This window comes from Mirounga leonina, unplaced genomic scaffold (genome assembly GCF_011800145.1).
Source record: "Mirounga leonina isolate KUSES-001 unplaced genomic scaffold, KU_Mleo_1.0 Mir_175, whole genome shotgun sequence".
NCBI classification, from domain to species: Eukaryota; Metazoa; Chordata; class Mammalia; order Carnivora; family Phocidae; genus Mirounga; species Mirounga leonina.
Genome location: NW_023270453.1, coordinates 6,994,046 through 7,009,176, shown reverse-complemented (window position 1 = coordinate 7,009,176; position 15,131 = coordinate 6,994,046). Strand labels below are relative to the sequence as shown.

The 15,131-nt window shown below is 36.8% G+C and overlaps 1 protein-coding gene across 1 annotated transcript in view; it reads right to left on the bottom strand.

The window, feature by feature from the left end:
• The window catches only part of ITGA8 (integrin subunit alpha 8), a 183,143-nt gene that overhangs the window by 95,849 nt on the left and 72,163 nt on the right, over positions 1–15,131 (bottom strand). The window contains exon 13 of the mRNA XM_035021565.1: positions 13,727–13,918. Within this exon, the coding sequence (XP_034877456.1) occupies positions 13,727–13,918 (192 nt within the window). The remainder of the gene's footprint in view (positions 1–13,726; positions 13,919–15,131) is intronic.

Sequence of the window (15,131 nt, the reverse complement as noted above, 5' to 3'; positions counted from 1 at the left end):
AACATAAAGAGGGGGACTAAGAAGCATGTATAAAGTTCACGGTCCAGAGGCATAGGCCCACTAAAAGACTGAGACCTACTCCTAAGATTACAAAACACTTCCCCTCCCCCAACACCTACCACCACATTGCGAAGGCCTATTTATAGCAGTTCCTTTTATTCAGTATATCATGCCCAGTTATCATAACGTTACAGGGTGTAACTAAAAGGCCAAAAATATATAGTGGGAAGAGAGAGAGCAAGCATTAGGACCAGACTCAGGCATGGCAGGGATGTTGGAATTACCAGACTTGGAATTTAAAATAGCTATGATTAATACGCTAAGGGCTCTAATGGATAAAATAGAGAGCATACAAGGACGGATGCTCAAGGTAAGCAGAAAGAGGGACATTCTAAGAACCAAAAAGAAATGATACAGATCAGAAACACTGTAACAGAAATGAAGAGTATCTCTGATGGACTTATCAGTAACCAGCACACAGCCGCGGAAAGACATCTGAGCTAGAGTGCGGATCGGTAAAAACCTCCCAAACTGAAAAGCGAAGAGAAAGAAGACTGGAAAGAACAGAACAGAATATCCAAGGACTGTGGTACAACTACAGAAGGTACAGAGAGAAAAAACAAAAGAAAAAGAAGGAAAATAAAGAAATTCTGAAAGAAGCCAGAGGGGAAAAATACCTTACTTAAGGAGGAGAAAAGATAGCATTACACCCAACTTTTCTCTAAAACCATGCAAACAAGAAGAGAATGAGGTAAAATACTTGAAATGTTAAGAGAAAAAACCCTGGATTTTTTTTTACCCTGCAAAATTACCCTTCAAAACTGAAGGAAAAACAAAGGCCTTCTCAGGCAAACAGAAATTGAGGGAATTTATTGACAACAGTACTACTTCAAAATATGTTAAAAAGAAGTTCTTTAGAGAGGAGGAAATGATGTAAGTCAGAAACTTGGATCTACATAAAGAAATGAAGTGGTGGAGAAGGAATAAGTGAAAGGAAAATAAAAAATCTTACTTTTCTTATCCTAAATTGATCTAACATGTAACAGCAAAATAATAGCACCACTGTATTTGTATATATATAACTTACACTTAGTATGTATGTATATTTTATTTACACATAGTGTGTGTCTATCATATAAATATATGGCAGCATTGATAGAAGGAATAGAGAGGAAGAATTGGGAGCATTTTGTTATTTATAAGGTACCCACACTACATGTGAAGTACTACAGTGTTATTTGACAGTGGGCTTGGATTAGTTATAAAAGTATTTTGCAAACCCTGGAGCAACCACTTAATAAAAGTTAAAAAGAAGTATATTCTAAGTAAGGAGAAAAATATGGAATCATATAAAATGCTCAGTTAAAACTACAAAATGCAGAAAAAGAGTGAAAGACAAAAATAATAAAGAACAAAGGCAACAGTGGAAAGTACTAACAAATATAGTTTAACTTAATCTAATTATATCAATAATGACTTTGAACTTCAATGGTCTAAATACACCAATTAAAACACAGATATTGTCAGAGGGGATCAAAAAACAAGAACTAACTATATGTGGTTTATAAGACACACACTTCAAATATAAAGATGCATGTAGAATAAAAGTAAGTGGATGGAGAAAGATACCATGGTAACAGTAATCAAAAGGAAGCAGGAGTAGCTATATTAATTTCAGACATAGTAGACTTCAAACTAAGCAAAGTTATTAGAAATAAAGAGGGGCATTACATAATAATAAGGGAGCCAATTCTCCAAGAAGACATAATGATCCTTTTTTAAAAAAATTATTAACATATAATGTATTATTTGTTTCAGGGGTACAGGTCTGTGATTCATCAGTCTTACACAATTCACGGCACTCACCATAGCACATACCCTCCCCAATGTCCATCACCCAGCCACCCCATTCCTCCCACCCCCCTCCACTCCAGCAACCCTCAGATTATTTCCTGAGATTGAGTCTCTTATGGTTTGTCTCCCTCTCTGGTTTTGTCTTCTTTCATTTTTCCCTCCCTTCCCCTATGATCCTCTGTCTTGTTTCTCAAATTCCTCATATCAGTGAGATCATATGATAATTGTTTTTCTCTGATTGACTTATTTCGTTTAGCATAATACCTTCTAGTTCCATCCACGTCATTGCAAATGGCAAGATTTCGGTTTTTTGATGGCTGCATAATATTCTATTGTGTATATTCTAGTGTGTGTGTGTGTGTGTGTATACCACATCTTCTTTATCCATTCATCTGTTGATGGACATCTAGGCTCTTTCCATAGTTTGGCTATTGTGGACATTGCTGCTATAAACATTGGGGTGCACGTGCCCCTTCGGATCACTACATTTGTATCTTTGGGATAAATACCCAGTAGTGCAATTGCTGGGTCGTACGGTAGCTCTATTTTCAACTTTTTGAGGAACCTCCATACTGTTTTCCAGAGTGGCTGCACCAGCTTGCATTCCTACCAACAGTGTAGGAGGGTTCCCCTTTCTCTGCATCTTCGCCAACATCTGTTGTTTCCTGACTTGTTAATTTTAGCCATTCTGACTGGTGTGAGGTGGTATCTCATTGAGGTTTTGATTTGGATTTCCCTGATGCCGAGTGATGTTGAGGGCTTTTTCATGTGTCTGTTGGCCATCTGGATGTCTTCTTTGCAGAAAGGACATAATGATCCTTAACATGTATGTGCTTAACAATAGATTGTCAAGATATATGAAGCAAAAGCTAATAGAAATGCAAGGAGAAATAGATTAATCCACTATTATAGTTGGAGATTTCAACACCTCTCTATCAGAAATAAACAGATCCAGCAGGCAGAAAATCAATGAGGACATGATTGAACTTAACATCATCAATCAGTTGGATATAAATGACATCCCTAGACTGCTTCATCTAAGAATAGAAGAATGCACATTCTTCTCAAGCTCATAGGGAATATTGACCAAGATAGGCCATAATCTGGGCCATGAAACACACTCTAACAAATTTAAAAGACTAGAAGTCATACACTGTTTGTTCTCATACTACAATGGAATGAAACTAGGAATCAATAACAGAGAGATAGCTGGAAAATCCCAAAGTATTAGATTAAATGACATACTTCTAAACAACACTCCAGCAACCCTCAGATTATTTCCTGAGATGAAGAGTCTCTTATGGTTTGTCTTCCTCTCTGGTTTTGTCTTCTCAAAGAAGAAAACCCAAGACAAATTAAACAATATTTTAAATTAAATGAAAATGAAAACACAACTTACCACAATTTGTGGGATGTAGTGAAAGCAGTGCCTAGAGGGAAATTTATTCCATCAAATATATAAATTAGAAAGGAAGAAAGATATAAAAAAAACTAAGCCTCCACCTTAGGAAAGTAGAAAAAGAGGAGAAAATTAAATCCAAAGTAAGCAGAAGAAATAATAATTAGATCAGAAATCAATGTAATTAAAAACAGAAAATCAATGGAGAAAATCAACAAAGTCATGAGCTAGTTTTTTGAAAAGATCAATATAATTGAGCCTCTAGCCAGGCTAAATAAGATGAAAATAGGACAAAACAAACAAAGGGATGTTATGACAGATCCCATAGACATTAAAGAGATAATAAAGGAAAACTCTATGCCCACGTATTTGATAATGTAGGTGAAATGGACCAATTTCTTGAAAGACACAATCTGCCAAAACTAACACAAGAAGAAAGAGGTAAGTGGAATAGGCCCACATCTATTAATTAAATTGAATTGACAATTAATAACCTTCCAAAACAGAAAGCACAAGGCCCCAATGAGTTCACCTGTGAATTCTACCAAAGATTTAAAAAAGAAATTATATAAATTATCTACATTCTCCTCTAGAAGATGCAAGCAGAGGGAATATGCCCTAATTCATTCTATGATGTCAGTATTACTCTACTATCAAAATGAGACAAAGAAAATACAAAGAAAAAAAATCCTATGAGTCAATACCTCTCATGAGCATAGATGCAAAAATCTTCAAAATATTTGCAAATTGAATCCAACAATGTATAAAAAGAATTGTATACCACAACCAAATGTCATTTAGGTATGCAAGGCTAATTCAATAACTGAAAATCAATTAATGTAATCCATTACATCAAAAAAATACAGAAGAAAAAAATCACATGATCATACCAATAGATGTAGAAAAAGAATTCAACAATATCCTCACTTATTCATGACAAAAACTCTCAGTAAACTAGGAATAGAGAACTTCTTCAACTTTATAAAGAATATCTACAAAAAAACCTACAGCTAACTTTATACTTAATGGTAAGAAATTTGAAGCTTTCCCATTAAGATTAGGAACAAGACAATGATGTCCCCTCTTACCACTGCTTTTAAAAATCGTAACAGAAGTCCTAGCTAATGCAATAAGACAAGGTAAGGAAATAAAAGGTATATAGATTGGGAAGAGAAGAATTAAACTATCTCTATTCACAGATGGCATGATCATCTAAGTATAAAATACAAAAGATTCAGCAAATGAGCTCCTGAAACTAGTAAGTGATTATAGCAAGGTTGCAGGACACAAGGCCAATATACAAAAGTCAATCATTGTCTCATACCAGGAATGAATAAGCAGAATTTGAAATTAAAAACACAATACCATTTACATTACCATCCACCCTCCAAAATGAAATACTTAGGAATAAATCTAGCAAAATACGTACAAGTCTATATGAGGAAAATTTAAAAAACTCTGATGAAAAATATCAATGAACTCAGTAAGTGGAGCAATGTTCCATGTTCATGGATAGGAAAACTCAATACTGTTAAGATGTCATTGCTCTACAAATTCAGTGTAATCCCAGTCCAGATCTTAGCAAGTTATTTTGTGGCTATCAGCAAACTGATCTAAAGTGTATATTGAGAGGCAAAAGATGCAAAATAGCCAACACAATATTGAAGAACAAAGTTGGAGAACTGACACTACCCTACTTGAAGACTTACTATAAATCTACCATAATCGAGACAGTATGGTGTTGGTGAAAGAATAAACAAATAAATCAGTGGAACAGAATTGAGAACCCAGAAATACACCCACATAAATATGGCCAACTGATCTTTGACATAGGTGCAAAGGTAATACAATGGAGCAAAGATAGTCTCTTCAACAGATAGTGCTGGAAAAACTAAACATCCACATGCAAAAAACAAACAAACAAAAACCCACCAAAAACCTAGATACAGACCTTACATATGTCACAAAAATTAACTCAGATCACAGACTTACATGTAAAACCCAAAACTATAGAACTTCTGTAAGACAACATAGAAGAAAGCCTATAGATGACCTGGGGTACGATTATGACTTTTTATTTATTTATTTATTTTTAATTTTTTTTTTAAAGATTTTATTTATTTATTTGACAGAGAGAGACATAGTGAGAGCAGGAACACAAGCAGGGGGAGTGGGAGAGGGAGAAGCAGGCTTCCCGCGGAGCAGGGAGCCCGATGTGGAACTCGATCCCAGGACCCTGGGATCATGACCTGAGCCGAAGGCAGACGCCCAACGACTGAGCCACCCAGGCGCCCTCGATTATGACTTTTTAGATACAACACGAAAGGCACGGTCCATGAAAGGAAGACTTGATAAGCTAGGATACATTAAAATTAAAAACTTCTGTTGTCAAGAGAATAAGAAGATAGCCACAAACTGGAAAAAATATTTGCAAAAGATACATCTGATAAAAGATGTTATGCAAAATATACAAAGAACCCTTAAAACTTAATAATAAGAAAAGAATCCCATTAAAAAAATGAGCCAAAGACCTTAACAGACACCTCACCCAAGAAGACATACAGTTGGCAAATGAGCATATGTAAAGATGCTCATCAGGGAAATGCAAATTAAAACAAGATATCATTACACACCTATTAGGAAGACCCAAATCCAGATCACTGATAACATCAAATGCTGGTGAGATTGTGAAACTATAGGAGCTTTCATTCACTGCTTGTGGGAATGCAAAAGGGGTGAAGGTGGCCGAGCCTGTTTATCCTCACACACCTCCAGGCTGCTCTGATATTACCAGTGTACTCACCTGGTTCAGTGCCCTGCTTTCACCTGGGATGCTTTAATGGCTTTTGCCCTCAAGTTCCTTTTTCATGACAGTTCATTCTGCTCATTGCTAATGACTGAAGCAAAAGTGTCATTTTGGAATTATTAAACAAAATCTCTTTTTCCACTATTTTCCTAATAAAGTACCAATTATTTGACATGTTATTCAAGGTCCTTCATTACCAGCCCCAAATCTACCTTTCATTGAATCTCTCCATTTTGCGCTCCTCAATTTGAACCAAATCACTTCAAAAACTGCCTTTTCTTGTGCTGAGTCTTTGTCGTGCTGCGTTCCTCTTCTGGAATGCTGTCTCCTTATCACCTGATAAGCTTCCTTTGAACACCTCAGCGAGCAGAAACTTCTCTTTTTAACTCACTCATTATTATTCTTTTTTACCTCTTAAAATTCTTCTCATATGCTGTCTTGTACTACAGTTAATTGTTGGATGCCTTATTATCTCCATGATTGCATTGTTTCTTAAAGGCATGGATTATGTCAAAATAGTATCAATGTAGTCATTTATAACTAATATTTAATAATTGCTCCTGCATGTTGTTCAGAGTGTTAACTGCTTATATATATTATCTACCTTAACGTTACCCAAATACCTGTTGTTGACAACTAAAATGAAAAATGCTGACTTACAAAATATAGGCTGAATAATGAAAATGTCATTTGTTGATTTCAAGTAATGTTGATGGTTTGCAACGTAGCTGTTAATATATGGCACCCCAGCAATCTATAGAAGTGCATTACAAGTCTCGATGCCACAGCTGCCATGATAAAACCTAGTGTCTAGATCTTGATTTCTAAATATTGTTATTCAATAAAGAAACTGTAGGTCTTTAAAGAATGGTTGATTTCAGGCTGGCGCACAGAAAATACAAAATGAGCTAAGAGCATATTGTGATGTTATAAAGCAAGGAAATGCTCATAAAAGGATGGGAAATATTAAGAGAACATAGGAATGAACTGGAAAGGGTTCCCAATGGCAGATATAGAACACATTAGGCAACAAACATAAACAAATATTATAATGGATTATAGCCCTTAAAATAAAATAAATATCCATGAGTTCATACACATATAAAAAATTGAATAAATGAATGGGTAGAAAAAACATCCTTTTTAATTTTTTTATTATTTTAATTCCAGTATATTTAATTTACAGTGTTATATTAGTTCCAGGTGTACAATATAGTGATTCCACAATTCTATTCATTACTCAGTGCTCATCATGATAAGAGTACTCTTAATCTCCTTCACCTATTTCACCCATCCCCCCATCCAACTCCCTTCTGGTAACCATTAGTTTGTTCTTTATAGTTAAGAGTCTGTTTGTTTTGTTTCTTTTTCTCATTGCTCATTTGTTTTGTTTCTTAAATTCCACATGTGAGTGAAATCATATGGCATTTGTCTTTCTCTGACTGACTCATTTCACTTAGCATTATACTCTCTAGATCCATCCATGTATTTGCAAATGACAAGATTTCATTCCTTTTTATGGCTAATAATCTATTGTATATACATACCACTTCTTATTTATCCATTCATCTATTGATGGACACTGGGCTGCTTCTATAATTTGGCTATTGAAATAATGCTGCAGTAAACATAAGGGTGCATATATCTTTTTGAATTAGTGTTTTTATATTCTTTGGGTAAATATCCAGTAGTGAAATGATAGGATCATATGGTAATTCTAATTTTAATTTTTATAGGAAGCTTCCCCAGTGGCTGTACCAGTTTGTATTCCCACCAACAATGCACGAGAGTTTCTCTTTGTCTACATTCTCACCAACACTTGTTGTTTCTTGTGTTTTGATTTTAGACATTCTGATAGGTGTGAGGTGATATCTCCTCATGGTTTTGATTTGCGTTTCCCTGATGATGAGTGATATTGAGCATCTTTTCATGTGTCTGTTGGCCATATGTATGGTCTCTTTGGAGAAATCTCTGCTCATGTCTTCTGACCATTTTTAATTGGATTATTTGTTTTTTGGTGTTGAGTTATAGAAGTTCTTTCTATATCTTGGATATTAACCCTTTATCAGATATATAATTTGCAAATATCTTCTCCCACTCAGTATATTGTCTTTCAGTTTTGTTGATGGTTTCCTTTGCTGTGCAGAAGCCTTTTATTTTGATGTAGTCCCAATAATTTATTTTTGCTTTTGTTTCCCTTGCCTCAGGAGACATATCTAGAAAAATGTTGCTATGGCTGATGTTAGAGAAATGACTGCCTGTGCTCTCTTCTAGAATTTTTATGGTTTCAGGTCTCACATTTAGATCCTTGAGCCATTTTGAGTTTGTTTTTGTGTGTGGTGTAGGAAAGTGCTCCAGATGGGCTCAGTCAGTTAAGCATCTGCCTTCGGCTCAGGTCATGATCCCAGGGTCGTGGGATTGAGTCCCACATTGGGCTCCCTGCTCAGCGGGGAGTCCACTTCTCCCTCTCCCTCTGCCCCTCTTCCCTGCTTGTTCTCTCTCTCTCAAATAAGTAAATAAATAAAAATCTAAAAAAAAAAAAAGTGCTCCAGTTTCATTCTTTTGCATGTAAGTGTTCAGTTTTCTCAACACCATTTGTTGAAGAGACTATCTTTTTCCCATTGGATATTCTTGACTCCTTTTTTGAAGATTAATTGACCATATAATTGTGGGTTTATTTCTGGTCTCTCTATTCTGTTCCATTGGCCTATGTGTCTATTTTTGTCCCAGTACCAATACTGTTTAGATTTCTATAGCTTTGTAATATAACTTGATATCTGGGATTGTGATATTTCCAGTCTTATTCTTCTTTTTCAAGACTGTTTTGGTTATTTGGGGTCTTGCATGGTTCCATACAAATTTTAAGATTATTTGTATGGAATCACAAAATTTTAAGATTATTTGTTCTAGTTCTGTGAAAAATGCTGGTGGTATTTTGAAAGAGATTGCATTGAATCTATAGATTGCTGTGGGTAGCAGGAACATTTTAACAATATTTGTTCTTCTAATCCATGAGCATGGAATGTCTTCCCAATTCTTTGTGTCATCTTCAATTTCTTTCATCAATGTTTTAGTTTTCAGAGTACAGGCTTTTCGCCTTCTTGTTTAAGTTCATTCCTAGGTATTTTACTGTTTTTAATGCAGCTGTAAAAAGGATTGTTTCCTTAATTTCTTTTTCTGCTGCTCATTATTAGTGTATAGAAATGCAACAGATTTCTGCACATTGATTTTGTATCCTGAAACCTTACTGAATCCATTTGTCAGTTCTAGTAGTGTTTTGGTGGAGTCTTTAGGGTTTTCTGCATATAATATCACGTCATCTGTAAATAGTGACAGTGTTACTTATTTCTTACCAATTTGGATGCCTTTTATTTCTTTCTGTTTTCTGATTGCTGTGGTTAGGACTTCCAGTCCTGTGTTGAATAAAAGTTGTGAGAATGGACATCCTTGTCTTGTTCCTGAGCTTAGGGGAAAGGCTCTGTTTTTCACCATTGAGTATAATGTTAGCTGTGGGTTTTTCATGTATGGCCTTTGTTATGTTGAGGTATGAGCTCTCTAAAACTACTTGGTTTAGGGTTTTCATCATGACTGGATGTTGTACTTTGTCAAATGCTTTTTCTGCATTTATTGGAATGATCAGATGGTTTTTATCCTTTCTCTTATTGATTGATATATCATTTTAATTGACTTAGGAATATTAAACCACCCTTGCATAAATAAATCCCACTTGATCATGGTGAATGATTTTTTTAATGTATTATTGGATTCAGTTTGCTAATATTTTGGGGGGGATTTTTGCATCTATCTTCTTCAGAGATATTGGCTTATAGTTCTCTTTTTTTGGTAGTATCTTTATCTGGAAAGCAGTAAGTCTAGATTTGGGATTTTAGGATCAGAGGAGCATGGAGTTCAAAAAGACCCTTGGAGAAGCTTTCCATGCATCATGTCACATTCAGGGGAATAATGTCAGGCCAAGAGAAGCTGAGTTACTAAAGGAACATTATCTTGGGAGAGATGGTTCTAGAACTCATGGGTTTTATCTCTCCATTCACTTTTACTTCCACTTTATGACCTGGATTCAAGTCCAGGAACTCTGTCAGTTGACTTAATTAATTCCATTTAATCTAATTCATAAGATATTTTATAAGAAAGGTTATATACTAATTTCTAATGTGTTTATAATGAAATTATGAAAATCTTGCTCAGTAAGGATCATGTTTTGCTTTTCAGGAAAACTTGAGTATCATGTTTTACTTTTCAGGAAAACTTGAGTATCAGTTTGAGAAGTAGAAAGAAACTTTGACTATAAGATTTGAATTTAGTTCATCTAAACTTCAAATCAATTTCAAGGAGCTCAGTGTTTGATTATGCATTGTTCCCTTAGTTAAAGCCACCCTTTTATTTCTTCTTATGTGTAGGTTCTTTCTTGCTCAGTTGTTTGCTTACACACACACACGCACGCATGCACGCACATGCGCGCACACACACACACAGCACTCATTAAAACAGATAATGAGTCATTTATTTTTCATTTGGTATAATTGCCTGAGATGGCTTCATGGTATAATCATCAGACATTACAGGCCTGAAGAAGACAATGATAATCTTGGCATTCAGCCCATGTATTCCCCCAGTTTTTATTGCCTGCAAGATTTCTGTGCGTCAACAAAACCTGCACTTCCCCTCCTCCACCCTCCAATATCTGGGCTATGCATTTAGCAAATGGTCTTGTTATACAATCATATTTAACAGGATTAGGCTAGAACATTGAATTGTAGGGATTTCTGACTATCACAGCTGTTTCTTCTCTGAAATGCTTTCACTTAATTAATGTATACAAGATACTCCTCTGGCCAACCCTCATTTTCCAATCAGCACCAACTCAGAGACCTGAATACATCCATATTTTAAATAGGAAAAGGAATTTTGGTGCCAGAAATGAATATACTCATGACTCCTATTTTTGTATGTGTACCAATAACAATATGCACGGTAAAAAATTGAAACAAATACTGAGTGTTCAAACTAGATTTAGGAAAATTATTCCAAATATTATTTCTATAATAGAATCTCTATATTTCTATAACAAAATCTCCCCATGTCTCTCCATTCTACCATACTTTTCTCATGTACTCTGGAGCAAAATTCCAGAGTCATCCTTAGCATCTCTTCCTTACTCACCCCACCTTCTCTACCTTCCATCATGGCAGGTCATTACCAAGTCTTGACTATTGTTCATTTACATTATTACCTTAGTTCTTTCCTTTCAGTTGCCATCGTTATCACCTAGCTCAGGTCCAGTAAATGCCCTCAACTGCCTAAGGGCTTAAGAAGGAAGAACATTTTCCATTCTTGGCACCCAGTAAATCACAGTAGTGAGAAATGGGAGAAGTCCCTCATGCCTCATCTCCCACTTAGGGGTGGGAGGCTGGATGGGGTGAGTGGTGGAACTACATCATAGCAGGGCAATAACCTCCTGATATCAGAAGCCTCTAGGGAGGGTCCAGCAACAAGAATTTTATGAGTGCGTCTCAACCCAACAGAGACTCCAATATCAGTGTTCATCTGGGCTGGGAGAAGCAAATATGGTGTTGTAAATTAAGAATGGGGGCCATGGAAATTAAATAAGCAAAAGAAAATAATGTCAACTAGTGTGCGTAAGAAAAGAATACCTCCAAAATACAGTCTTGTTTTAAAACTTGATTGGAGGGCTGCCATTTTTTAAATTATGTTCTGTGTAATCCCATTTTAACTTAAACAAATCATCTCATTTCATATTATAGCAACAATGCTATTTTATCTTTATACCAACTTCCTATACCTAATTTCACAGATAAGGAGACTGAAGAGAGATTGGGAAATTGTCTTATGCGTATACAGCTAGGAAACTGTGGAGTCCATTTTGAAACCCATTTTGTGCATCTCCAGAATCTAAGAATGCGGCTTTTCAACAGTTTATGTGGCCCAATATGTCTGTGAAGTAAAGTAGCTTTGAGTCTGTTCATGTCAATCAAATGGATTTCCTTTTTTGTTCTAAGCCATTTCATAACATTTTGTAAAAAATCTTTTCCCAACTTAAAAAGTGCAAACACACATAACGCAGTGAAGGAAGTATTGTTGGCTCCATAATATCAGGTAAGGAAATGGAAGCTCAGAGAAATCAAGTAATTTGTCCATTGCCACACAGCCCATCTGTGATGGATGGGAATCTTAACCTGGGCAGTCTTATTTCCCTTCCCCTGCTCCCAGCCACACTGCTAACTTTAATAGGTTATTTTTACACTGCTTTGATATTTCCCAAAAAGAAGGAAGTGGAGCGTCATCTAACCTTACCCTATAAACTCTCTTGGGGCACACATACATACACACAAAATACACATGCATACATACACATGTATGTACATATAGGTGTGACTGTATGTATGTGCGCATGAGAAATATTAAAAAATAATATTCTAGTGGATATGAGCTGTATCTATCTTCTATGCAGTAGATGGCATAGTAGTAATAATTGCTATAATTGCAATAATGTTAGCAATATAATTGGTCCCATGCCTGCTTTTTGGTAGAATTCTTTTTCCCTAAGACAAGGAAACTAAGTGTCTGGTTCTGCTCAAATACAGAACATCTGTAACTTGCAGAAGAGATCATGTGACAAAGAGTAAATGTAAATCAAACCACCTTTTACATGTCTGTGCTTTTGGTTATTTCAGGTACTAGGTGACCTGATTTCTAGTCAGTCTGGCAGATGAAACAGCTGTAATTCACAATAAATATACATCAAACATCACAATCAACCTTTTTCTTTCTTCCTGCAAAAGGCAGCTGGCTTGTATCAAAAACATGTAAAGAATACTTGCTGCTATCTAACCAATGGGGCATCATATGCACCCCGCCATTAACATAGGGAGGTTTCATAGTAGTGTGCCCAGGAGTGGATAGGTGGCAGGCGGTGAGGAACAGTACTGTTTCAGCTCTAGAGTTAGCATATTGCAGTTTTACCGACTCAAAGAGACTATCTACAATTTATCTCAGTCCCAAATCCTAAGGAAAGGAATCTTATAGGCTCTGAGGTAAAGGGTGACATTTTCCAAAGAAAGCAGGGGGTGATTCGTGGACTGTGCAAGGATCCCAATAAATATCCACTATCATGCCCCGGCAAAACAAAACAAAACAAAACAAAATGGCCCTATGAAATAAGAATAGTAGTAAGAAGTGAAGAAAATAATTGAGAAGAAAAATATTTTGTTTCCTGGTGGGAAAGGGAGGGGTTATTTTATCTGCCTTTATTTTTTAAAGATTTTATTTATTTATTTGACAGAGAGATAGAGCCAGAGAGCACAAGCAGGGGAGGCGCAGAGGGAGAGGGAGAAGCAGGCTCCCCGCTGAGCAGAGAGCCTGAGGTGGGGCTCGATCCCAGGACCCTGGGATCATGACCTGAGCTGAAGGCAGACGCTTAACCGACTGAGCCACTCAGGCATCCCTTTATCTGCCTTTAAATGCTCGTGAAAGTCACTCAGGAATCATGCACAAAAGCCCTGGGGTGTCCACGGTTAAGCTGGGCCTTCGCCTTTACAAGGGAAAAGCTTACATGTGATGCACCGTCCTGAGAACGGGCTTCTTCCTAGGAAGTGGGCTCTCTGGCAGGAGAGGAAAGAAACCCTTACCTGGGTAATCATTCTTGTCTATGTCTGAGTCTCCTCTTAGAGTAAAGCCGAAGCCCGAAGGGATGGTCTGTGAGGCCCACACTCCCTGCAGAGTTTGGGAAGGCTTGGTGTTTAAGCCATCCTTGTTCCCGTTGTAAATGAGCACTTTGCCTCTTTGATCCTTGCCTGCAAAGGGTGCTCCGATGGCAATGTCTGCAAATGGGGACACATGAACATATTTTTTAAGGAAAGAAGGTTTTAGAGATAGAATTAAGTGCAGTCTTAACCTAGAATCCTTCTAGTAACCTAGAATCCAAAGGGCTCATTAAGTTTGCCAGGAAAATTTCGTAATACCGCAGCAACCATAAATTATTTGTTGTCTTTTATCCATCCAGCAAATATTTATTGAGTGACTGCTGTATATGTTGGATGCAGTGGGTATGACAGCAAACCAGATGCTGCTTTTAGAGTTTATGTTCTAGGGCAGGTAGTAGACAATTTGAATAGAGAGACAATCAAGAAAAGACGGAGAGGAACCATGAGAGACTATGGACTTTGAGAAACAAACTGAGGGTTCTAGAGGGGAGGGGGGTGGGAGGATGGGTTAGCCTGGTGGTGGGTATTGAGGAGGGCACATTCTGCATGGAGCACTGGGTGTTATACGCAAACAATGAATCATGGAACACTACATCAAAAACTAATGATGTAATGTATGCTGATTAACATAACATAATAAAATAAAATGAAAAAGATGGAAAGTGATACATTCTATGCAGAAGAATCACAAATATTAATGTAATGGAGAGTGGTGGTTATTTCTAGATTCGGTGATTGGACAGGGTGTTGCTAAGGCTCGTGTTGAAAGTGAAAGCTGGGGACAAAATGGAACCAACTGTGTGAAATCAGAGGGAAGAGCACTCCAGGCAGAAAGAACTGGTGTGCCAAGGTCGAAAGGTCGAAAAAGCTGGGCCCATTAGAGGAGCAGGGAGAGCGTGGTCTACACGGGAACTTAGCGAGAAACAGGGAGGGCTGGGTCACATCAGTAGACTGGATAAAACAGGGGAGGCACCTTTGCAAGGTACTTATGAGTTTCTTGTCAAAAGAAATAAACAATCTCTTGTACAAAGATTATATAATGTAATGATTACATTGTCCCATGAGGGAGGCAGGATGCATTTTACAGTAGAGGACATTGGGGAACCTAGAAAGAACCCTATCCCCTGACTCCCACTTAAATAGAGCACTCAATGAAAAGTAACTTCCACACATTGTGCTCTTCAGGATTGTTTTAAACAATACACACAAAGACTGAGTTTTACATAAAAAAGAGCACCAAGAACACAATAACATAATAGCTCACCCCAGTGGACGACAGTTATGTGTCCTCACTTTGTCGTTTATTTCTCTTTGCTCCTAAGTAAGTCTG